A 25,815-nucleotide genomic window follows, 5' to 3' on the forward strand; every position below is an offset into this window, starting at 1 on the left:
TCCTTGAAACCCAAGACTTATAATTACCCAATCAAATCTATACAACTATAAAATAGAATTTTAATGAAATTAGAAATCACATACAGAAATTAAAACAAATTGTCAACCATTTTTTGGGTTTTGAAGTCAACCATTGTCTGGTTTTTGAAATATCCAAGAAGTGACAAATATGGGACAAAGAGAGAATATTTTATTTTACTTTGTTCTTTATTAATTTGGTTTTCAGCCTGATTCCCTTTATCATTTAATTTGGTTTTCAGCCTCTGATTTCGTTTCTTACTTTAGTCAACAAGTGGCATGCCACAAAATTATTTAGTATATTGTCCTACTGATAACTTCTTTGTTTGTTTTTTTATTCTATATGTTTAAATTGGTTATTTCAGTTTCTATTTTTCCCTTATTATAATGAAATTATGGAATATGCCAAGTATTTGCAGTTTTTCATCACGTGTTTATTGGTACACTAAGTACTTCTATATAGAGAGAGAGAATTCTAAAATTCCTAGATGATTTTATCAGTACAATTGTAAATGTTTTTGTTATTTTTTTTCAGCTTTTAAAATTGTATAAATAGGGATGAGAATTATTTGTTCACACCAAGTTACAATTTTCTCAAATGAAAGTGAAGGAAACATTTTGGCAAAGAAATATGATCCCGTGCAGAGTTTCTAATGTGAAACTTCTAGCCAATACAGAATTGATTGGTTCAGGTAAGTCACAAAAAAATCAACACTTATTTAACTGAATCAACGTTTACCGAATCAACGTTTACATTGACCCAACACTATTCCGAGGTACTTGCAAATCCAAGAATTAACAATTTAGGTAAAAATTGGAGAGAATTTGTGTCCGTCTTTGTTTGAGATTTGAGGTATAAAAGTATTTGTTTCTGTGAGAATTTTTGTAATTGATAAATTTCGGTAACAAAACAAGTCCGATCGAGTTGTAATTTCAAGTTCAAAATTCAAGATCGAGATCAACTGCGAAACCGAAAAGTTATTCGAGTTTGTTTACTGAAATTTACGAAAAAGGAATAAACAACACTTTAGAAAAATGAGTTTTGAGGTTAGAGCACTCTATTAAGCTTTCAAACACAGCTCAAGACTTTTAGAGCCTTCACAGTTCAAGACGTTGATTAACAGGGTAATGAGACATTGCTAGACTTTTTTTTGTTTTTCTGGTTAAAAACATTGCTGACTTGAACCCAAAGACCGTAAGTTAAATGGATCAAAGAATACACAATGCTGAACAACATGACTTTTAATAGTAGAATATAGGGAAATATTAGTGAAATCCACCAAGCTCAAAACTTACAACCTCATCATATATAAGATTTTGCTTTACTTTTTGACATCATGATTCAGCATCACAATCATGTAATCCTAGACTAAAAGAATATGAAAAACAACAACCACAAGCTCCTAGGTGAACAAGAACTACCGAGCCGTTGGCTGCGCCATTGCCGCATCAATTGACAAGCAATGCTCACTTGCACCTATATCCATAGGACTTGCAATGTTCTGTGAAGAATGCATAGAATGCCTTGATATGTCATCTGAGCTACCTTCTCTCACCGCCTCTGCTCCTCTTTCAATTAAGATTGCATCTTGGATCTCTTTGATAACTTCCGACATCGATGGCCTCATATGACCGTGTGGTTGGACACACATCAAAGCTTTCTCGGCTATCTTCCACATTGTTTGATTGTCGTATACACCATGTAGGGACGGATCAACAATTCCTTGAATGTCCCCACTCTGAATGTGTAATTTTGCCTGCGATACAATCATTATTTAAAAGTTGATAACAATTAATCAAAATTACATGAGAAATGAAAAGTACCACCCGGGGAGGAGGGAGCTTGAGAATTTAAAAAAAAAACGACGACGGAAAGTGTAGACTCCTCTTTCCTAATGTTTTACCCATCAGTTTGATTATTAGGGTTCTTTTTTTATATAAAGACCCAGAAAAAAGAAAAAGAAAAACATGACGTATGACAGTGATAATCTGAACCTCAACAGCATAAACAGCAGGAAATTAATATTTTGAACCGAGAATCAATTCCATAAAATGATATACATATATATATATATAAACATAAAAAATCATGTTTTAATTAGCTGAAGGATGGACCACAGTAAAGAAATTGGTGGGAAATGACTTGTTCAAAATTTAAGATATATACTTGGCCCTCAAATTTGAAAAGTTCGTCCGTGGTAGGAAGTAGGCTTACCCATTGGACTATGTTGCGGCAGTTGGCACCAAAACTTTCATTAGATATTGCTTCGTGGCCAGATATTAGCTCAAGAAGAATAACACCAAAACTATAAACGTCACTCTTCTCGGTTAACTGCTGGGAGATATAGTACCTGCATATCATGAGAGAAAAAACAAAAATAAACTTGCAATGTGATACAGAAAACAAGGAAAATAAATCAAAGATAAATCAGAGAAGATCCCATAATGCAGTCATCTGAATGCACCCTTTTTAAGTCACCACTAAATTACTCAAAGCTGGCAAAAGCACACATCCAAATTGATTAGAAATTACACTACATAATTAACCCTAGGTTCTCATTGTTTTTACACAAGCTTGTTCTTTTTGTGGAAACAGGACATGGAGAGAAAAATGGCTAGAAGAGTGCTTTCATAATTTATGAGAAACAAATACTTCTATTCGAATTCAATCTCATTTGAAGGAATAAATTACCATTGAGAATAAGCCATTAGAAACAGTGGACCCGCGAATGACTCATTTTGAAGGAGTATGAAAACAAATGGACTCATTTTAACACTACTAGACACAATGAACTTACTCCTGCCATTTGCAAAAAGGGAGGTGCAGGGTTCAACTCCTGGTGGAGACACTGGTGTTTTTTCATACTTACTAAAAGGAAAAAAATGAACTAATTCTTATATACATAATATATATATATATATATATATATATACACTTACAAAAAATATATATAATATATTACACCAGAGAATGATCCAAAATTTTGAGGACATCCAGTGAAAAGATTCCAGTAAAAAGTGTCTAAATTGCTAATCAGACTATAGATCAATGAACTCCTATTGGCCTATCAGAGCGCAGTGCATTGATTAAAGGAGTTATAAAAACATTATATTGACATTTAAGACTTCAGTAGAAGTAACTAATTGCTTTAGTTGCACTAGAAATTCCACTCACAAAAGGGGTCAGACAGCCTAGACAACCACACGGTACCACATCCAGAATCCAGATAATACAGAGTAACACTGTTTCCAGCACGTATGACCAGGGATCTCAAAGAACTAACCATGTAGTGCAAGTACACATCATTAACTGGGACTTTATCATGTATATTAAAATCTGAGATTCGAAACAAAAGTCCAATGGAGTAGTCATTTTATAGACTCATTACGGACTAAAATAGAATAATTATTTGGTAGAGCATGAGTCGTCGTAAATTTACTTAAAATTAGGGAAATTATGCATGGGAGTAGTTGATAAGTGCCTTTCTCTTTGAAGCGAAAATATACTGTAAGAAGTGCCAAAGAGGCGCAATCCATGTAACACATAACACATACAAACATATCTACCCCAAGTATAGAAAGAAAAAAAAAATCCAAAGCATCACTAAAATCCAAAAATGACCAAAAGGGAGAATTCACTTTCCGTATTACCCAACTGAAAAGGTTACCAAGAAGAATTGACTTATGAATTGTCTCCCCACCACCCCTTCAAATGATTGCCAATTCCTCTCTCTCCAAATATACCACATCAAACAAAAGAGGCATGGCATTTGACTCCTTTTACCTTTTCTCAAATCTAGTACCTCTCCTACTATTAAAAAGGTCTACCACTGATTTGGGAAACACCCATGCCCTTGCCAAAAAAAGTACCATACATCTGGAGTTGCCTTCAAAATGAATAACATTATAGTCCACCAAGTCCCTGGCGCTCTACACATACAGCATTCACTGGGAAGAATTATTCCTACTAGCTAGATTACTTGCTGTGAGGAATTTCCATGAGCCACCAACCACTCAAAAACTCCCACCACAGAAGGTAATTTAGAAGATCTCATATGCCCTTCCAAAGAAGAGGAACTCAGAAGTGACACTCAACACATCCATACAAGAATTAGGCTCAGTTTGGTAGAGTGGAAATGGGAGGAAAGGGAAGGGAAGGTGATGGAGAGTGATTAAAAAATTGTGTTTGGGTAAAATTGGTGGAAGGAAAGGAAAGGAGAGAGAAGGGTTTGGAGGGTTAACACAAGGCTTCAACAGTAGATTTCTTAACCTTCCAAAAATGGGCGGAAATGGAAAGAAAGGGAAGGAGAGGCTTGGTTAGTGATTTTTGATGCCAAACTTGCCCTTGATTACACACAAAACCCATACCTACAAGTTAGCAGTTGCAGAGAGAGAGGGGGCCAAGCTTGAGGTTTTGATTTTCTGAACAATCTGAAATTTTCTGAACAGCGGCGATGGAACCCGGACTGGGTTTTGAACTTTAGATTCTTGCAGACAGATGTGGGTTTTGAACTTCTGATGGTTTCGCGGAGAGAGAGAGAGAGGGAGGGCAAGTTCTGAGTTGAAAACGAGAATAGAGATGGAGCGAGATGAGGCTGAAATGATTTGCCCTTTTTTTTTTTTTTTCTTTTCTTGTGGCCATAGGAGACTATAAGACTATATATATATATATATATATAATAGAGATGGAGGTGAGATGAGGCTGAAATGATTTACTCTTTTTTTTTTTTTTTTCCTTTCTTGTGGCCATAGGAGACTATATATATATATATCATAGAGATGGAGGCGAGATGAGGCTGAAATGATTTGCCCTATTTTTTTCTTTTCTTTTCTTGTGGCCATAGGAGACTATATATATATCTTTGAAAGTATAAAAGGGTATAATAGTCAATTTATTAAAATAATTCTCTTTTCTTTCTTTCCCTTCCTTTTCCCAAACATGATTATTACCCTTCCCTTTCTTTTCCTTCATTAATCAACCAAACACAATACAAAATTAAAATTATCCTTCCCTTCCCTTCCCTTTCCCTCATAACTAATATTATCCTTCCCCTTCAAACCCACCCTACCAAACATACCCTTAGAGAGCTCAATCACTGCCCCAAGCTCCCAGTCACGAACTTACCTCCTAAACCATCCCACTGTCAGTATTTCTACGGTAGCAAAACAAAATTGCTACCTCATCCATCTTATATAAATTACAATAATCATCCCCTAAAGAAACATCAATGCACCATCGAACCCCAAGGGGTTGACTCAGGTGGGTAAGAACTTGGCTCTTGTGTCTCAGGAAACATCAAGTCTAAAGTTCAAATCCCCTTGGGTGAAAACAATTCCTTGGGGGGGGGGGGGGGGGGGCGCCAACTAGAGGGAAAAAAAACCATCACTGCACCGTCTATTATGTCAAAATCACACCAAATTACCTATTCTAGTAAGAGGCATTCAGTTTTGAATTCTCTCTCACCTTCCCCACCCGTCCAAAGAAAAAAGGGGTTGATGTCTTCCACCTTTTTGGCACTGACAGTGGGATGGTGATAATGGACATAGAGTTGGGTGTGATCATCATACCAACACCAATGCACCAGGCCCCATCAGAACTCTGCATCTAAGCATGCTTGGGAGAGAGTAGTACTAGGATGGATGACCCCTAGGAAGTCCTTGTGTTGCCCCCTTTTTGTCCAGTTTTTTAATTATCGAAGAAAAAAAGATAATGGACATAAGAGTATAAAAGGACCCTTGTCAAATCAGAGTTAACCTACTACCCATCCATAGATATTGTTTTTCCCACCCAGCAAATCTTCTTTCAAATGTTTCCACAACAAAGTCCAACACAACTTCACCTTTCAAGTACAAAGTCAACTTAAGATGTTAGAACATGATGAAAGTCATGATAGAATCCACTGGCTCCAAAAGCCCAAGACTCAAAACAGGAAAACAATCTTAGCTGAAATACAAGGTAACAGAACTTCGACACAACAATCCTGCAACAATCCTGTCATGATGAATGACCTAACCCTAATTGAATTATATTCTTTATAAGCATAGTTTCTTATCATATTTTTGGTAATGGATACTTATAAAAAAAATTATTTTTGGTAATGGATATTAGCGTGCAAAAGCTCGTGGTTTCTAACTCAAATGAGAGTTACAGATATAGACCATGTGTTCCTGGTACACTTTTATCCTACAAATCTAAATAACTGTCCCTAGAAGTAGCTAGAACAAAAAGAAGATCCACAACAATACTGGTTCACCAAAGATTCACTAAAAAATAATATCAGCATCAGGAACAAACAAAATTTTAAATTTTATTGCAACATGCTCTTTAATTCAATCACAACCAGAAAACGAGGAAAATTGTAAATGTATAAAGAAGGGCCTTACTCGGGATCCAGATACCCAACAGTGCCTCGAACTATGCTTGACACATGGGAGGCTCCATCTACTGCAAGTTTTGAGAGACCAAAATCTGAAACCTTTGCTCTCAAGTTTCTGTCAAGTAGTATATTGCTAGTCTTTAAATCCCTATGGATGATGGATGGAACACAGCCTGTATGAAGGTACTCAATCCCTGAAACAAAATTGAGAGCAAAAGAATCCAACTAAATCCTCTGAAGTAAGAATTTTTTTTTTCTTAACGGATCCCTCCACCCACACACCCACAGAGAGAGGAGAAAGGGAGAAAAAAAATCATTGGTAGGCTTACAAACCTTTTGCAGCATCTTCAGCAATCTCAAGGCGCTTGATCCAACTGATACTTCGCTCACGTGTTAAGGGTCCTACCAAGATTTATATAATTGTAAGCAAAGACCAAACTGAATTCCTTTCAGCTCTGAAAAGGAGAAAAAAGGGAAAACAGCTTACCATAAAGATGTTCCTTGAGAGTTCCATTATGCATGAACTCATAAACAAGGATACTTTTTCCTTCTTCTTGACAATACCCAAGAAATTGTACCAGGTTTCTGTGATGTATCCTTGAAAGAAGACTCACCTGGGTGAAATAGAAGTATATCTCAGTTCAGAAGGACTAGCTTTCCTAAATGTAAGTACAAGAAATTCCATCTGATACAGCAGTAACCTTAATCACATTGTTAAGAAAAGTGAAATATTTATAATACTATGAAGTAGAAGATTTACACTTGCTTGCTTTGATAATATTACTTCTTTCAGAAAACGGGGCCATAAATTTTAAAGCCAGAACAGTGTTTCCACATGAACTCCAACATACCCAAGTAACAGTTTAAACTAAATTTATTCCTTTTGTGGAGACACTATATTGTGGGGCTGTCCTAGAATCAACTACGTCAACTAGACCAACTATGCCTAAATATTTGTGCTTCCTCCTTTAGCAACGTTATTATTAGATACTCATAGGTTTCTAAATAATAAAAGGGTCCATATATTAGAAGTACTCACTCAGTCACACGGAACATTTTTAATTGTTAATATTGCCCCCCACCCCAACAAATTAATTGAATTTCCAGAAGCCCATAACATGAGGATTTTGACCTTTGATGTCCAGAAGTTAAAATAGAATGGTGGAAGACTGGAAGTTAGTTGTTACAGCTTTATTTAGTTTTTGAGAATAATTTACATTTGAATGCATGACAATTATGGAACAAGTGCCAAAAGAGGTATACTTAAGGAACCTAAACATTGAATAATATTCCATATTGCTTTAAGATAAATAAAACAACTTTATAAAAAATTGAAATTAAGATCCACTATGCAAATTTTTATCGTTTGGGAAAATCACACAAATTAATGATGATAAACCAATGAGTTGGGAATAAGTGATCAGATCTAACATATTCCCCCACGCAGAACTGTAAATCCTAGAACCCCAGACAAGTGCAACTCAAGCCAACGAACAAATTGAAGTCGAACCAAAAATACATTCACCACTCCCTGATTAACCCAGGTTAGATCTATATAACAAAGCACATGCCATCATATAAGCAACCATGCAAATGTGCAAGTGCACAAGGGGCTGTGTGTGAGAGAAAGAGAAGGGAAAAAATCATGGTATTTTACCAAATCATTTCCACTCTTGAGCCCTGAATTCATTCTAAACAGTTACACTGTTTGTAAGGCACTCTCTCTCTCTCTCTCTCTCTTCCTTATAGTTCAATATGTCAAAAGACTTATAAAATGAGATGGCATGGTAGCATTTGTCTTCAATGTTTCTTTCTTTCTTTCAAGTTTGAATGTTTATTATCCTATTAGATAACTCTAGAAGTTTTGAGAAATATACCCACTCATTCAGTTTCCAAATACTTATTTTTCTTAGTGAGACTTCCCCCCAAGAGGATTAACATAGGCATAGGGAGTATGTAGTGATGTGTTTAGCCCCCATACGACAACCCCAAGAGTATGAAATGCAGGTTGGCTAGTTTACCCACTTTCCAATTGTAAGAGTCTATGAGAAGGTTGGCAGAACACCCTTCAACAACTGCAATGACCAGCCCAAATGGAACTTTTCTTATTTATTCTAAATAGTTAGGTAACAACATAGGTCATAGGTGGAATTTAACCAAACATTGAACCCTATAGTGATGCCACGTGCATGTTTCTTCCTGCAAATTGTGTTGTGCCTCTTCTTGAACATTCAAAATAATTTCCTGTTTGTAGTTTTCGTACCATAATTTCTGGGTTACTTAATGCTTCAACAGTTGGGAATGATACTTTGATATGAATGGATTTCCTTTTGTTTTCCTCCAGTTTTATAGTCATTTAAAACTAGTCTCATGCTCTATTTTATGTTTCAATTTTATCATTAAGATAATCTGGAATCAACAATAGTTGTACCAAAAATATAACACAGACAATTATGACCCTCGAAAAGCATGGAAAAAAATTAGCATCTACCAAAAGAAGTAACAAGTAAATTTACCTCATTCGAAAATTCCCGCTTCCCCTGGAAGGAATTACTGGTGAGGACTTTGACCGCTATCTCCTTTCCATCTTTCAATTTCCCATAGTATACAACTCCAAAGCCTCCTGAGCCAACTTTTTTCTCAAAATTACTCGTAGCATCTTCAATTTCAGATACTGAGAAGCAATGTGCAGCTTCATTGGCAGCATCACCCAGGGAAGAAACTAACCTTTGAGCAGAAACAGCATGCCCAAGCTTGTCTGTAACAAAGCAAAACAAAATCCATGTCAAGCCAACTAAGTTTTCAGTACCAAATGACAAATTAATATTTTAAAAACTCAGACCTTGCTTAGGATATTTCTTCTTTCCTTTGTGCATTAATATACAAGAGCCAATAGTAGCTATAAGCAGAACAGCAGCTCCAACTGATGATCCAATTATAATTTTATTCTGGCTCACTTTGTTGTGCTTTTTGTGAAGATTAGCATTTCCAGTGTAGCTGAGGAGAACGGCAGTAAAAAAAAAAAAAAATTACACGTAAATATTTTTGAGGTATTAGACCTACAGAAAAGAAGATACTGAGAGGGAAAGTGAGATGGAGAATTTGGGAAAAACATTGCAGGATCCGTCATCCCATTCAAAGTCAGACAACCAGCAAAGCAAGTCAAATTTAAGATATTTTGATGCACAGCCAGTGTTAGTAGGTTAAAGCATCTATTGACATTGTTGGAAATCTTATCTATAAATTGACTCAACGATTATGGCAGATTTATTGGGTCTTCAATATAGGCTAATTTTTAGGGATTTTATTTTTATTCTGATTTGATTTGATTTGATTTTATTCTCTTTATTTTGATTTTATTTTATTCTCTTTTCCATATTTATAATTTTCCGCTTGTATATAATGATAGTCAGGCTCTCAAATTGAGAACGCCAATTTTACCAAGTTACTTTTTGGTATCAGAGCCTCAAACCTACGCCTCCCCCATCTCTCTCTCTTTCACCGCCTCTTTTAATATCTCTCTCTATCTCGTACAGCCCCTTCCCTATTTTTTTTTCACAGACCTTCTCTCTTTTCAGGTCGCTGTTGCGACAGTCCTAGGGAGAGTCAATCTCCTCTAGGTTCGACCCCTGTAGGGGTATTCCCTTAGTCTTTTTCATGCACTAAGGGTCAGAAGACGTGTTTGTAATTTTTTGGGGCTGTCGGAATATTCGGCAGCATTTTCGGATCAGACCACCGTGTCTCCGGCTTCTTGGTATGATCAAAATCAGCTTTATTCCTCCTTTATTTGAAATTATTGGTAATCTATTGAATTGATCTATTTAATATTATGGCTGAATCAAGTAATAATAAAGAAACTCTTTTTTCGGCGCAACACACACCGCCTCAACGAGTTACTAGTGTGCTGTTGAATGGCCGTAATTTTGCATCCTGGGCTCGTTCCCTCCGCCTCTATGTTGGTGGAAAAGGCAAATCAGGGTGGATTTTGGGTACTGAAAATAGGCCAGATATTAAAGATCCTAAATATGCTCAGTGGGATTTGGACAATTACACCATTTTAGGATGGATGTTTAATTCTATGGAGGAACGAATTTATAATATATTCATGTTTTATGACTCTTTAAATGACTTGTGGACTGCTTTGAATTAAATGTATGCTCATTCTAGGAATGATGCTCGTATTTTTGAATTATATCAAGATATTGCTAAGGCCTCGCAGGAAGGCCTGAATTTGTCTGTAACTGATTATTTTGGGTATTTGAGATCTCGTTGGGAGGAACTAACTCAATATAAGCCTCTCAGTGAATTTCCTTCTGAGGCAGCCTCTCTTCCTGTCAAACGTCTTGATCGTCAGCATACCTATCAGTTTTTTATGGGATTACGCCCAGAATTTGAACCACTAAAATCTCAGATCTTGAATGCATCACCAATGCCATCCCTATTGGAAGCCTTTGCTACTGTTGATGGTGAAGCACGCAGGCACTGTTTAATTCGGCCCTCAATTGTTCCTGTACCAGTGCCTGAGCCTGCTGGGGATAGTATGGCTTTTGCAGCCAACTTTGGATCACGAGCTTCTGGAGGTCAGATTATTTGTCACCATTGTGGAGGGGTTGGACATGGTAAGGCTCGTTGCTTCAAACTTCATCCTGAACTGAAGCAAAAATTTTCTAGGAACCGTTTATCTGGAACTGGTTCTTCTCGTACTGCGGCTGTTGCAGAAACTCCTGTTACTACTGGTGGATCTACTTTATTTCCTAGACTGAGCCAGCTTCAGTCTCAGATTGAGCATATCCAAGACCAGCTTGGCTCCCTTGCTTCTAGAGTTAGTGCTCCTTCAACTGCTCCCACTGCAACTATTGCTACAGGTACTCCTACTGCATTTCATGTTAAGGCCAAGCAGCCCACTTGGGTTCTAGATTCTGGGGCCAATGATCACATGACTAGTGAGTTATCAACTTTTTCTTCTAATGTCATACCTGTTACCCAATCTGTGTATCTTACGGATGGCTCTACATCTTACATTCACAATAAGGGTGATGTTTGTCTGTCTCCTGATATTACTCTTTCATCTGTCCTTCATGTACCTAAATTTGCCTTTAACCTTTTATCTGTTAGCCGGCTTGCAAAAAACCTCCAATGTGCAGTTATATTCTTACCAGATCACTGTTTGTTGCAGGACCTTTGTTCGAAGAGGATTTTTGGCAGGGTTTATGAGCGTGATGGGCTTTACTACTTTGGGGAACCACCAGGAACGAGTCTTCAAGCTTCTGTCCTACCTTCTTCTAGTGTTTATGATGTTTCTTTTCGCACTTTTAGTCTGTGGCATGCACGTTTGGGGCATGTAAACTTTCAATATCTATGTTTATTGTTTCCTTCATTAAATAAAGCATGTAAGGACCATAAGTTTCAATGTGAAGTTTGTGAGCTTTCTAAACATACTAGAACTAGCTATATTTCTCATATGAGTCGTGCTCCTAATATGTTTGATCTTATTCATTCTGATGTCCGGGGCCCTTCCCCAGTTACTACTTTCTCTGGACATCGATATTATGTGACATTTATTGATGATTATTCTCGTTGTACTTGGGTTTATTTATTGAAAAAGAAATCCAATGTGTTTCTTTTATTTATCCAGTTTCTTCAAATGATCAAAACCCAGTATAACACTGTTGTCCGTAATATTCGTTCTGATAATGGACGAGAATATGTTTCAAATGAGTTCCGATCTGAACTTAATAAAAACGGGATTTTACATCAACTCACTTGCCCCTATACTCCTGAGCAAAATGGAGTGGCTGAACGCAAAAACCGTCATCTTATGTCTGTGGTCCGATGTCTTCTGAGTGGTATGCATGTGCCTAAATTCTATTGGCATATGGCTGTTCTTACAGCTGCTTTTCTGATTAATTGTACTCCCAGTTGAGTTTTGGCTGGTAAGGCACCACTTCAGATTCTCCAGCCTGATTATACATTGTTTCACCTTCTGCCTCATGTTTTTGGCTGTACTTGTTTTGTTCATAACCATAGTCCTTCTCGTCATAAACTTGATGATATATCTATTAGGTGTATTTTCGTGGGGTATTCTGCTATGTCAAAGGGCTATCGTTGTTATGATCCTGTAACCAAACATATGTATCATTCTCTTGATGTGACATTTCATGAAACTGTTCCTTTTTATAGTACTAATTCTGTGGTACAGGATTCTCTCTCTTATGATCTGGAGGAGATTTCTCCTATTGCCCGTCCTGTTCCTCTCTTTGAAAATCACACTGTCCTGGAATCTCCTTCTCCATCCATGCAGGGTTCCCCTCCACCTTTGCAGGTCTACTCTCGTCGCCATCACACTCAACCTCCCCTGCCAGAATCATCTTCAGAACCAGGTCCAGGTAACTCTCCTTCTCCTATTGCTCCTACAATTCCTGAGCGTACCTCCCGTTATCCTACCCGTGATCGTCATCCTCCTAATTGGTATGGTTTTTCTAGTAGCACTAACCATCCTATTTCCCAGTATGTCTCCTATGATGGTCTTTCAGGTGCATATAAATCCTTCCTGGGCAAGATTGGGACCGTTTCTATTCCTCGATCTGTGTCAGAAGCCCTCCAGGATCCCAATTGGGTGTCTGCCATGACAACAGAAATGGATGCTTTACACCATAATAATACATGGGAACTTGTTGCTTTACCTTCTGGGGAGAAAACGGTTGGCTGCAAATGGGTCTTTAATGTGAAGTACTTAGCCGATGGTTCTATTGATCGGTATAAGGCTCAGTTGGTGGCAAAAGGCTTTACTCAGATTCCAGGCAAAGACTTTAGTGCTACCTTTGCTCCTGTGGCTAAGTTGACGTCTGTGCGACTGCTTGTCTCCTTGTCTGCTGCCCATTCTTGGCCTCTGCATCAGTTAGATGTCAAGAATGCATTTCTTAATGGAGACTTACTTGAGACTATATATATGGATCCACCCCCTGGATTTCGGGCTGAGGGGGAGTATGCTGGGAAAGTTTGTAGGCTACGGAAGTCTCTCTATGGTCTGAAGCAATCTCCTAGAGCTTGGTTTAGTCGTTTTAGCAATGTTGTTTTATCCATGGGCTTTGTGCGCTGCCACTCAGACCATACTTGTTTTATTCGACGTCGCTCTGATAGTCATTGCATTATGTTATTGGTATATGTGGATGATATCATTATCACAGGTGATGATGCTTCAGGGATTGTTCAGGCGAAACTTCATCTTCAAAAGTCCTTTGATGTGAAGGACTTAGGTCCTCTTCGATATTTTCTTGGAATTGAGGTTGCTAGATCCCGTCGTGGAATTTCTTTATCTCAAAGAAAATATGTTTTGGATCTTCTTCAAGATACTGGCATGCTTGGGTGTCGACCCGCTTCCACTCCTATGGACCCCAATCTTAAACTCTCTGTTGAGTCAGGGGAATTACTTCCAGATCCATCCGTGTATCAACGTTTAGTAGGTCGTCTTATCTACTTGACTAACACAAGGCCCAATTTGACATTTACTGTCAGTGTGATTAGTCAATTCATGCATGCCCCTCGCTCAGCTCATATGGATGCAGTCTACCATATTTTAAGGTACCTTAAGTCTTGCCCTGGTCTTGGTCTGTTCTATGCCTCAGGAAATCAGTCTGGACTCTCATGCTTTACTGATGCAGACTATGTTGGATGTAAGACAGATAGACGTTCTACCTCTGGCTTCTGTACTTTCTATGGTAATCATCTCATATCATGGAAGAGTAAGAAGCAGGCTGTTGTTTCTAGATCCTCTGCTGAAGCTGAATACCGAGCTATGGCTCAAGGTACTTGTGAGCTCCTTTGGCTTCAATCAATTTTGGGAGAGTTGGGTCTTGTACAGAAAGGTTCTTCAAGGCTGTTTTGTGACAATAAATCAGCCATTATGCTTGCTTCTGATTCTGTTTTACATGAAAGGTCGAAACATATTGAGGTAGACATTCACTTTATTCGAGAGAAGGTTCGATCGGGTATCATTAATCCTATTGTTGTTCCTTCTTCAGAAAAGACTGCAGATGTGTTCACAAAGTCTGTTGGGCCTTCTCTTCTCCAGTCTTCCATCGTCAAGCTGGGCTTAGTCAACATATTTGCTCCAGCTTGAGGGGGAGTGTTGGAAATCTTATCTATAAGTTGACTCAACGATTATGGCAGATTTATTGGGTCTTCAATATAGGCTAATTTTTAGGGATTTTATTTTTATTCTGATTTGATTTTATTTTATTTTATTCTCTTTATTTTGATTTTATTTTATTCTCTTTTCCATATTTGTAATTTTCCGCTTGTATATAATGATAGTCAGGCTCTCAAATTGAGAACGCCAAATTTACCAAGTAACTTTTGACATATACTTCATGTGCAAGAAATAAGAATATGAGCACCAGCCTTACAATCAGTTTACCCTGCACATCTGGAAGAGCTGATTTGCTCATCAGTTCGTTTGTATTTCATAATGTATTATATTAAAAATTAAAATTGTAAAGGGATTACAAATTTATAACTGCAATACTTCATCATCCCATGATACATTATAACTGAGAAGGTCAATTTGATCAGCCAGATCATATTGCAGTTTATTTAAGTTGTCCCAACAACTCAACTAGTCTGGCAAAGCAACATAAAAATATACATGCACAAATTTTAATATTAATTTACTAATATTTAAAATAAGCAAATTTTAAAAAGTAAATTACACTGATCACTCCTAAGGTCTGCCTTAATTACACACGCATAAAAGATGCATTTATTACACTGCCCCCTGTCCGGCATTTGTCACATAGCCGCAGTCATAAATGGCTGAAGGTAAAATTACCCATTTAATCCTGCATTATTATATTACATATTGAAGAGAAAGCACATGTCATTCAAAGTTAAATGACTACCTTACCCTCCATAGTAAATGCCCCACACCCACCCCCCCCCCCCCCCCCACCCCCCCCCCCAAAAAAAAAAAAAAAGATCTCTCACTACCACCTCTTCTCCACCCATTTACCACTTACTCCATCACTTCTCAACCTATCTAACCCCTGCCCCTAGCTTTTTATCTGCCCCAAAACAAAAAGAAAAGGCTTAAGAATTGAAGTCTTGATCTTAAGAAGTTGAAATATTGTTCTCATGATTTCTATGTATTCTTCCTTGTAAAGATCAGTGGTTGATTGGTCTAGACACATATTGCGGTTAACTTAGGAATTGAAGCTTTGATACATGGAAAATTATTGTATGACACCATCTGTTACCTAAAAGAAAAGAAAAATTATAAAACATAAATCAAACCCATATGTCTGATCCTTCTGCGAATGGTGGATACAAGTCCTATGCATTCAACAAGCAAATATCTCATGAAACTGAGTAGAGAACAACATATGATCCTTTAATATGTATGTATATATGTGCGTGCACCATATTCATGTATGTACATATATATATATATATATATATATATATACATATTTCAAATTCTTTTTCTCTCTTTGTGATTCTATCTTCTCTTAAATTTGGATTCAGTTTGGTCCAAGACCACTCGCCCACCAAACTCTCAAAATCCCACCTCAACCTCAAATCAGTCATTTCCGCATATTGCGTATCCGAACCTATAAACCTAGATTTGTCCACAGGGATCTCTGATAACCCATTTCAAAATCTTCCCCTCCTCACCCGCATCGTCACTGCCCTCTTTTTCTCCCCAATGCCTGCGATCATGCTGCCTCCTATGTTTCTTCCTCTGCAATGCCCAGAATGCTCATGACCACGACCCATTATGACCACTCAACAAGCTTTCATAGTAAAATAGAGTTTTAGAGAGAGAAATTACAGAGTGAGCTTTGAAGGGATAAAGTTCAAATGGGCTTGAGCCAGAGGTAAAAAGAGAAGGCGGAGAGAAAAGAAGAATATATATGGCATTAACGGGTGGTGACTGGTCTGAGAGGGAGAGGGGAAAGAACAGAGAGGTTGAGGGGGAGCACTTAATATTCTAATGCAAGTTAAATTTATGCTTTACGTATATTTAATATGCTGGACTTGGGAGCATAGTTAGTAAAATACAGGAAAAAGACAGTTTCGGAAACATAGAGTATAATTTGATATTTTTAATTAAACAAAAAAAAAGTTACAAAAAATTGGCCAAAGAAACGGAAACGTAAAGATACGAATACGTACATGTGTAATACATCGTATGGGTAAATTGGCTATACACATGTTATTTATTTTCTTATATGTCATATCTAAAACAATAAAAGAAGATGCAAAAAATAATAAAATAAATTCTTATTTCATGCAAATTGGTATTGTCCTAATAATTATGGAATATCACTAAAAGATCTATAAACTTCCAAAATAATTAAAAGATCTCAGTATGTGTATATATATATATAGAAAGAGAGAGAGGAATCTACAGGCATACTAAAAAGTTCCAAACAACCCACTAAAAAGTGTGTGTATAGTGCTATACAATTGTATGCCATTAAGTTAAGTTCATAAAATTCCATTACTTGATCAAACACTACTGATCCTATCAAGACAACGGGCTTAGAAAAAGAGAGAGAGAGAGAGATAACATGTCTTCCCTCAGTCGATGCCACTGTAATGTCATGCCTTCAATGCTAATTGCACAGCGGGTCCAGAAAGAGTGAAAGAACATGGCGATTCAAAGCAAAAGACAGTAGTTTACACCTTCAAAATGTGTGTTTGAGCAAAATATGAAATTAGAATTGCAAAGGGAAATGAGTTGAAAGCGAATAAAACTCTTTGATTCGTCCACCGTATAAGAGGTGACCGTTTAATTTGCCTTATATCTCAACCCATTTTTCTTTTCCATTTGCAATTTTAATTTTATATTTGCTCCAACTCAAATCCTTTTTTCCTTTCCATTTGCAATCTGAAGGCATAAATATCGTATTTTGCTTCGATGTCTCTGATTTTTTTTTTTTTTTTATAATCTTGTTGTCTTGATCAAGTAATGGAATTTTATAAATTTATGATGGCATAAAACTGTATAGCAATATAAGTATACACTTTGTGGTTACGGGTTGTTTGGAACTTTGGAGGATGACAGTAGATTCTTATAAATTTATATATATATATATACCTTGTGGTTATGGGCTGTTTGGAACTTTGGAGGATTACAGCAAATTCTTATAGATTTTTAAATATATATATATATATATATTTGGAAGTTTATAGATTTTTTTAGTGATATTCTATCGTTATTGTAACAATATCAATTTCGAGATTTATTTTACTTTTGTTACATTTTCTTTTCTTTTTTTTATCCTCCTATGTTTCCTAATCTGTCTTTTTTCCATAACGCATTTTGCTAACTATGCAGTCCTTTTAGCAAATCAGAGGGCATTTTTTACATTAAAGTAAAATTGCATTAACCTTATATGACAGGCCTAGTAACAGCAGGAGGAAATCTGAGAGTCAATGAAACTACAAGGGAGATTGACCGCAATAAATTGATAGCTTCTATTAATGCATAACTCATGTAGGTCAGCTTAATTTATTGTAAATTTAAAGACATTTATCTATACTTCCATCTACAGACACAAACGTATATAAAAAATCTCTACATTCTCCAATATCTTGTGCCATTGCAGCGAGTCAGCAAATGGCAACAAATTTGAACCAATACCATGTCAGTTTGGATAATTTTCGAGTAAGATTTTTCAGCATAAAAGTTTGAAGATCAATTATAATAGTGAGTAGGTGTCTTTGCTATGTAACTCCAAAATGCAGGCTGGCCGCTGCTTTGGCTGTTTACAAGCTTTAGACAATTACACTATACTCAATGTAAAAGGCATATATATTTTAAGATGTTAGCATGTGAAAATGATTTCCACTGGATTATAAAAACATAACAATCTCTCATGCACCCCAATTATACAGTAAAGAAATGATACCCACTTCAAGACCAAATTCTTGTCCAAAAGAGCTGATGACACTGTTCCAGACAACATATTATTCTGCACGTACCTGCAACCATTAGATTCATCAACCGAAATCCTTTTAGTCAAAAGCAACAAACTAAATGTCAATAGAGAACTAATAAAGAAGACAAAAAGAGAAACCAAATAGATACAAAATCATGTACTCAATCTGTCCCAAAATAAATGTCATGCTTTCCTTTTTTGTTGTCCCAAAACAATAGTCCACTTTCCTTTTTCAAATAATATATTTCACATCTTTCATATATGTCCTTTGAGTTTAAAATTTCAAACTTGAATATTCAAAACTTAAAAGGGCAAGTTAGTAACTTTCCAGGGAGACAATGCATGTCCCACATGTCCCCTTAAAAATTACTACTCCCCATAAGCGACACTTAAATTGGGATGGAGGGAGTACTTGGCATTAATGATGACCGTCAGGGTGGTGCCCCAGCAGCCGATGGGGAAACAAGTGGGTTTTAGACTGTCATATCTTCTTCTTCTTTTTTTGTAAGAGAGATGGTCATATCCTTCGTTGTAACGACCCACTCCACCACATGGTATGATATTGTCCGCTTTGGGACTGAGCCCTCACGGTTTTGCTCTTGGGCTTCACCCCAAAAGGCCTCATACCAATTGAAGGTGACACACTTACATACAAGCACTTCACCTTTCCTCTACCCAGGCGATGTGGGACTGTGCACCCGTGACTCGCCAGTGTGGTAGCCTGACAGTGCCTCTCGCACCCGCCCACGGCACACCCGCCGCAAGGTCATCACAATCCACCCCCCTTGGAGGCCCGACGTCCTCGTCGGCACACTTCCGGCTGGGTCAGGCTCTGATACCATTTGTAACGACCCACTCCACTACATGGTATGATATTGTCCGCTTTGAACCTGAACCCGCACGGTTTTGCTCTTGAGCTTCACCCTAAAAGGCCTCATACCAATTGGAGATGATGCACTTACATATAAGCACTTCACCTTTCCTCTACCCAAGCGATGTGGCACTTGTGCACCTGTAGCTCGCCAGTGTGATAGCCTGACAGTGTCTCTTGCACCCGCCCACGGCACACCCGCCCACAAGGTCATCACAATCCACCCCCCTTGGAGGCCCGACGTCCTCGTCGGCACACTTCCGACTGGGTCAGGCTCTGATACCATATGTAACGACCCACTCCACCACATGATATGATATTGTCCGCTTTGGGCCTGAGCCCTCACGGTTTTGCTCTTAGGCTTCACCCCAAAAGGCCTCATACCAATTGGAGGTGACACACTTACATATAAGCACTTCACCTTTCCTATACCCAGGCGATGTGGGACTGTGCACCCGTAGCTCGCCAGTGTGGTAGCCTGACAGTGCCTCTCGCACCCGCCCACGGCACACCCGCCCGCAAGGTCATCACATTCGTGAGCGCTTAGGGGAAGGTGATCTGTGTGCTTTGAGGAGGAGGGAAGGGGAGCTGTCTATTTTACTAAAATATTTAGGGTCATTTTAGATCAAATAAATAATTCCAGTTCCTTCAATAATAAGTCATGGGGAAATCCCTCAAACTATCGTGCATTTATAGTAAATGACATTAAAGTTATGCAAACTTACAATTCCCTCAGATTTGGTAGATCCACCAACGAGGGAGGCAGTTCACCAGTCAATTGATTGTTCTCAAGATGACTACAAGAAACAAAAATATAGGTTAGCTCAAAATCTTTATACTTGCAATGAATAAAAGAAAAAAGCCATCTGAAATTACATGATCTTCAAGCCCATGCATCCAGAAAAATCTGGTATTGGACCGGTCAGTGAATTCCCATCGAGCCATCTTCATTCAAAAGACGAGTAAATGCTGGTTAGACAGGGGACTTTGGTATTTTCAGCATAAACAAGAGAACCTCCTTCAACAACTAGCAAATCGAAAAAGCAATTTTAAACTTACAATTCAACTAAGCCACTTAGCTTTGTCAAGTCCGAAGGGATATTCCCTGTCAAATTCTTCCCAGACAATTTACTGACAAATACCAGACACACAAAGATTTGATTAGAGCAGTGACATTTCTTTCCAGTTAATAAGAAACGGATTATACCTTAGAAAAAGAAGGAATATATAATTAAACGCACATACATATATATATATAGAGAGAGAGAGAGCAGTGTTATGGTGGAAGCTTGCCCCCATAGCCTTCCATAGATATGTTTACAGATTTACTTTCTTCTTTTCTTTTCTTTTTTCATATTGGACTTTCTGTTACTTCCATCTATATTTTACTTTCTAATTGTCAGTTTAGATAACGTTATGGAGTGTGTTTTGGCAACAATTCATAGTAGGTAGAAGTGTTATGCATCATTGTGTTATGTCAGTATATACTAACAAATTCGCCGAAATGCATAAAATAAAGGGTAACAAAAATAGCAAGTGTCATAACTATAAAAGCTCTAACATTGAAACATTAGTTTATAGCTCAAGTACACACATATGCAGTATGCACAATTATATCACAAAAGCATATAAATGAGAAAATGAAAAGGTAAGAATTATATAAACTCTGGTGCAATGTCCTACCACTGCATTTTTTTTTATATTACAAGACACAGAATCATGTAACCTCTAAAAAGCCACAAACTTTGTAGAAATTAAAAGGCTTGAGTAAAACAAAAAGGGGGAAACCTTTACATTGAAACTATTCTTGGTTGGGGATCTGAATTACACAGCACCCAAGACCATGGAACTGGCAGACATGGGTCACCCCCCTCTTGTGCCCAATCTGCTGATGAGTAAAGTGAGACCACTGTAGCAATAACAGATCCTGCAACTCAAGGAAACCTAGAATCAAATGTGCAACACAAACCTTTAAATATAATGGTTTGGATATTCCAATATTCATAATCAAGTTAACCACATTTAGGAAACTATGAATTCTGAATCAGGAAACTTATTCAGAGGAGCATGCTAAACTCAAAGAAGCAAAACCGTGCTTACCATCTAGGGAACCATCAATTTTCTTAACATACTTATTTATCTCCATTGCATTCAGAAGGGGCCCCAAGGTGGAATCAGATGTTCTCCCAAATCTAAAAGATAACACAAAGGGGAAGGATATGTTGGGAAATCCAGGTTCGTATAGTCGGTATTTTCCTTGAGCATTTTCTTCGATATTAACAGCAGGTTTGCTGAGATCAGGATTTCCTGGAAGTACTAGCCTGAATTTCCTGACCTCATTTGGTTTCAAATCTTCAATTTCTGCAAAGTAGGTGAATGCCCAACCAAAACCCGGAAAACCATCCAGGTTCAGGCGGTATGTTAATGATCCATTTCTGCCAACTACAGCTGTCTGCATCACTTTCTGAGGTGGTCTTTCACCCTTGCTAACATCAATTGGCATACGAGTTGACACTTTTTCCGTTCCGGCAGCAACATCAACAAGGTAATTTGCTTTCCTCACGGAGTCAGATTCCCATATTCTGTCGAATGGATCATCAGGATACCTGAGATGATTACACAGACAAATAAACAGTAATAAGTACTTTGATTTCTTAGGTTCCTTATATATATATATATATTTTTAAAAGATTTGTTTGTCCTTAGGGACCTTGTAAAATAACTTTTTCTTAATGCAACAAGTATGCAGGGAAAAAAATCATCCGTCAAGTGTATGCTGAACCTTTCCAAACAAAGAATTATTTTAAGTAACTTAATCTGTTTTTTTTTTTTCCTTCCCTATAAGGTTTTATTTCCCACTGCTAAAAGCATATAGATCAATTTAGTCCTGAGAGATCAAGAAATTTGAATTAGATATTCTGAGGCATACCTGACTGGAGCTTCACTATCTGCACCAAAATTTATTCTTGCGGACACGCTGAGATAGAACTGATTCTCAAATTGTGTGAGATAGATTGAACCATTAAACTGTCGAAGCTCAAGGGTAGAGAGAAACGGCTTCCCAGTTGTAGCATTGGATAAACACACACTAATTGTAGGATCTGAAGCCAGAAATATTAACTCTTGAACCTCTATTGTATCAGCATCTGAAATGGCAATTGTAGCCCAATGAGTTGGCCCAAGGGAAATGTCAAACTTTGGGTAAACATTATTGTTGTCAAAGTTACCGTACAAGAAGCTTGCTCTTACTAGGTACCTTGTCCTAGTGGTAACATTAAGTGTATAACAGTACTTCCTGTTATCAGCAGGAAAGTGTCTTAGTGTCATATATTGCTTCCTTGTCTCATTTGCAACAGAAATATTAGCTGTTTCCCCATACATAAAGCTATCATCGGGAGTCCACTGAAGACCAAGCTCATCGTTAAAATTCTCTTGACCTCCACAATCTAAACTTACGAAACCTGCTTAACATGATTAAAATTCATTATCAGCATTGGAGCAAATGTAAAGCATAATTGTCTCCTCTTATTTCAAGACTTCTTCTTTTTTATTATAAATAAACCTTTAGGTAGTATTCTCTTATTTCAATACTCTGGCATGCAACTTATAGTAAAACTTCAAAATCAACATCATGTGCAACTGACATCTTGCTTCCAGTATAAATCAAACATATAGTATAATTCAGGAAGAGAGAGAGAGAGAGTTTAACTATGTTCTATCAACAATTATTTTTGTCTTTTGATAGCTCATCAATCATTCCCAAGCTTAGTATTTAACACATGGAATTACTTCATTAGCACAGGGAAACTAGTAAGGAACATTTGCAAGGTGTCTCCGTGGTTGTGCTTTGTTAATGAGAATTACTATTTTTGCACAGTGCATCTGTTTCAAGTCAAGAGGCCAAGAGGGATGCTAACCTGGACACCCAACACTGAAGATCAGGGGCAGACTGGCCATAGGTTCGTTAATAGCTTGGTGCCTGGATCGACTACCAGAATTATTTCTCAATTTCGATCTAGTCAAGGCAATACGCCTACTTAGCTGGGTTGACTACCAGAGTCATGTTTCCAATTTCACTATAGTCGAGGGCTTAAGGCCACTTGTCCTCTAAATAAAGGGTATGCATTATATCTCTTCATAACGTTTCAATTATGAGCCTGATCAACATGACCAAAACATCTTAGGATATGTTCAAAGGAAAAAAAAGACAGATATGCTTAATAATGTAATTTCTTTACAGAATTCAATCAATTAGATATCTCTACATTACACTTCAATCTGACACATCTCTCTCCCAATTGGTTTACTTGTTGGCCTTTGCCACACATGACCAAACCATGTCAACTAACTTCTCATCGTGTCATATACTCATATTACCTTTAAGTTCTTACAAATTCCATATATTTTTATCAGTATCCATTTTACCATTCATATGCCTCCACTCATTTGGTGGGCAGCGTGCTTCTTGAGTGGCAAATATTATGTACACAAAGCATGCTTGGCATTGGACTTATCCTCTAAAGTTTCCTTGTGTGGTTTTAACACCATGAAATAATGTTAAATTTTGATAAAGTTCTAACATTTCAATAGTTTTTTAGTTTCAATTTTCAGCTATTTTGACTTTTTGAAATTTAAAGCACATACAAGAACTCGCCACTTGACCAAAAAATAAATCCAGAAGCTTGTGATATAATTTGAACTTTTGTTAGGGCTATAATTGACAATTTAACTAAAAATTTAAGAGTCAGAATCTTGATTAAATTGAATACATAATACATTCATGATTAACCTATGGGATTTTTCTCAAGGAGTGTGCTTTACCAAAGATACCAATCATATATGACATCATTCGCAGATTCTTGAGATTCAATATACAACTTATGCATGAATTATACAAGTGACCAGATTTTATAACACAATCTGCAATTTTATAATATTGGTTTCGAAAAAATGTCATATATCATGTGTAATGTCGTTAACGAAAGAGGCGGCTGCAGGAGAAAACCACTACTTGCCAATTATTAGTTAATAAACAATCCATCCTCGGATACATTGAACCATTTTCTCTTTTCTTTTCTTTTTTACTAATTTGGACACCTCATTTGAGCTTTAGTCTAAGAATTTCAACATGCGCACAACTCATCTTCCAGGAATTTGCAAGATGAAACTTCAATCCAGCAATTTACTTTCTAAATCAAAATCTGAAAGGAAAATTGGTTTGATTTGGGAGAAGCAAAATTGAACCCACCTATATAATCCATAAACATAGAACTAAAATTTTAGGTAATACTAAAAACAGAACAAATTGGATGAATTTTTGCAGCTTAGGTCCAAAAACCAGTTGTCAGCATAACAATATCGCAAGGAATCACCTAAAAGGAGTTTCCTTCATTTTTTTTTAGGTGGATTTGCTTCATAAAATTCATATGTATTTATATGAAAAGAATAAATAGAGAAATCAATTTTGATATAGAGATTAATGATAACTTATACATGAAAAAATTAAACAATAGTCCAATCTATAACAAAGTAAAGTTGAAGAACAAAGTATAACGCATTAAAACAAAAACAAAAGAAAACCAAGAACTGAATTGTGTAAATCACATACTCAAATCCCTCAATTCGCCACAGTAATGATTCATTATGGAGTACAATATTAAGAAAGAAAGAAAGAAAAAGTTGCAGAAAATAATATATATATATATATATAGAGAGAGAGAGAGAGAGAGAGAGGAAAAAAAACCTGGATTCTGAGCTGTTGTGACACCCAGGAAGAGAAGAACAGGGGGGAGAAGGAGAAAGAGAAACCTAGCCTCCATTTCTGTTCTTGTTGTATAATGAAAAAGAGTGACAGAGAAATGATAGCATATAAAAATGGTAGAGAAAAAGAAAGAACAGATAAAAAGTGACTGTCTTATAATATTAATTGGATGAAAAAAGAAAAGTAAAGCTGAAAGTTTGTTGAAATGGGAAATGGTAAAGTTGTAAATGCATATATATATCTATCTGTTTTGCCCACAAAAACAAAATTAAAGATACCTGGGTTGATTGGATTCTTTCAACTTTAGAGAGAGAAAGATATAAGGTTTAGAGAGAGAGAGTGGTGCCTGGTTGTGTTTTGGAGGGAGGGAAAGAGATCTGGATAGTGGAAGGAGTTAGTGTGGGACCCTCAATAAAATGGCAGTGTTAGGAGGTTGTGGAGTGTTTGGACTTGGAATGACGGAACTGCAAAGGACGAGATTCGCACACCAGAGACCTTGGTCCGGTCCCACCATTTCGTTCCAATTCAAGTGCGAGGGTGACTCTCCTTCGCATACGAAGAATTGTTGAGCCACGCGCGACATGAGAGGCCTGTGCACCAACTGTACTGTGTGTGACTTTGCGTGTGTGTAGATATATATTTTCTGGGGTAAAGTGCAAACAAAACCCCTCAAACTATACTCTCTCTACCAAAAAACCCCCTAAACTTTTATTTTTACAATTAACCACCTAAATTATTTTATTTTTTTGCAAAAAAGCTCTGACCGTCACTGTTCCGATGATATAGTACCGTTATGTTGCCATGTGTCAATCCATTTACTTACAAAGACATATTTGCCCTTTAAAA

The 25,815-nt window shown here is 37.1% G+C and overlaps 1 protein-coding gene across 3 annotated transcripts; it reads right to left on the reverse strand.

Annotated features, from left to right (window-relative positions):
- Positions 1 to 1,242: 1,242 nt before the first annotated feature.
- On the reverse strand, positions 1,243 to 25,462 carry LOC132313085 (probable LRR receptor-like serine/threonine-protein kinase At1g67720). 3 transcript variants are annotated; one of them, XM_059811729.1, is made up of 15 exons: positions 24,952 to 25,462; positions 22,138 to 22,669; positions 21,309 to 21,814; positions 21,003 to 21,135; positions 20,268 to 20,339; positions 20,085 to 20,153; positions 19,934 to 20,005; positions 18,312 to 18,380; positions 9,238 to 9,392; positions 8,912 to 9,153; positions 6,883 to 7,009; positions 6,729 to 6,797; positions 6,403 to 6,589; positions 2,234 to 2,369; positions 1,243 to 1,775 (listed from the first exon to the last, which is right to left on the reverse strand). In XM_059811729.1, exons 1-15 carry the CDS (start codon positions 25,025 to 25,027, stop codon positions 1,437 to 1,439), a joined length of 2,784 nt encoding a protein of 927 aa, XP_059667712.1. In that variant the 5' UTR covers positions 25,028 to 25,462; the 3' UTR covers positions 1,243 to 1,436. The 3 variants fall into 3 exon arrangements, with proteins under 3 accessions (XP_059667712.1, XP_059667713.1, XP_059667714.1); XM_059811730.1 differs by lacking the exon at positions 24,952 to 25,462 and adding an exon at positions 23,126 to 23,362; XM_059811731.1 differs by lacking the exon at positions 24,952 to 25,462 and having other exon boundaries at positions 22,138 to 22,354; positions 22,465 to 22,634.
- Positions 25,463 to 25,815: the final 353 nt, after the last annotated feature.

Source organism: Cornus florida, unplaced genomic scaffold, assembly GCF_030987335.1.
Source record: "Cornus florida cultivar Cherokee Brave unplaced genomic scaffold, ASM3098733v1 CherokeeBrave_3.0.0_Hap2_Chr06, whole genome shotgun sequence".
Classification (NCBI taxonomy): Eukaryota; Viridiplantae; Streptophyta; class Magnoliopsida; order Cornales; family Cornaceae; genus Cornus; species Cornus florida.

Coding starts and splice junctions, on each gene's coding strand:
- LOC132313085 (XM_059811729.1), bottom strand. CDS start 25,027: ATGGAGGCTAGGTTTCTCTTTCTCCTTCTCCCCCCTGTTCTTCTCTTC. Junction 20,006..20,084: donor TGCATGGGCTTGAAGATCAT/GTAATTTCAGAT, acceptor TGTTTCTTGTAG/TCATCTTGAGAACAATCAAT. Junction 1,776..2,233: donor GCCGCAACATAGTCCAATGG/GTAAGCCTACTT, acceptor ATTGTATCGCAG/GCAAAATTACACATTCAGAG.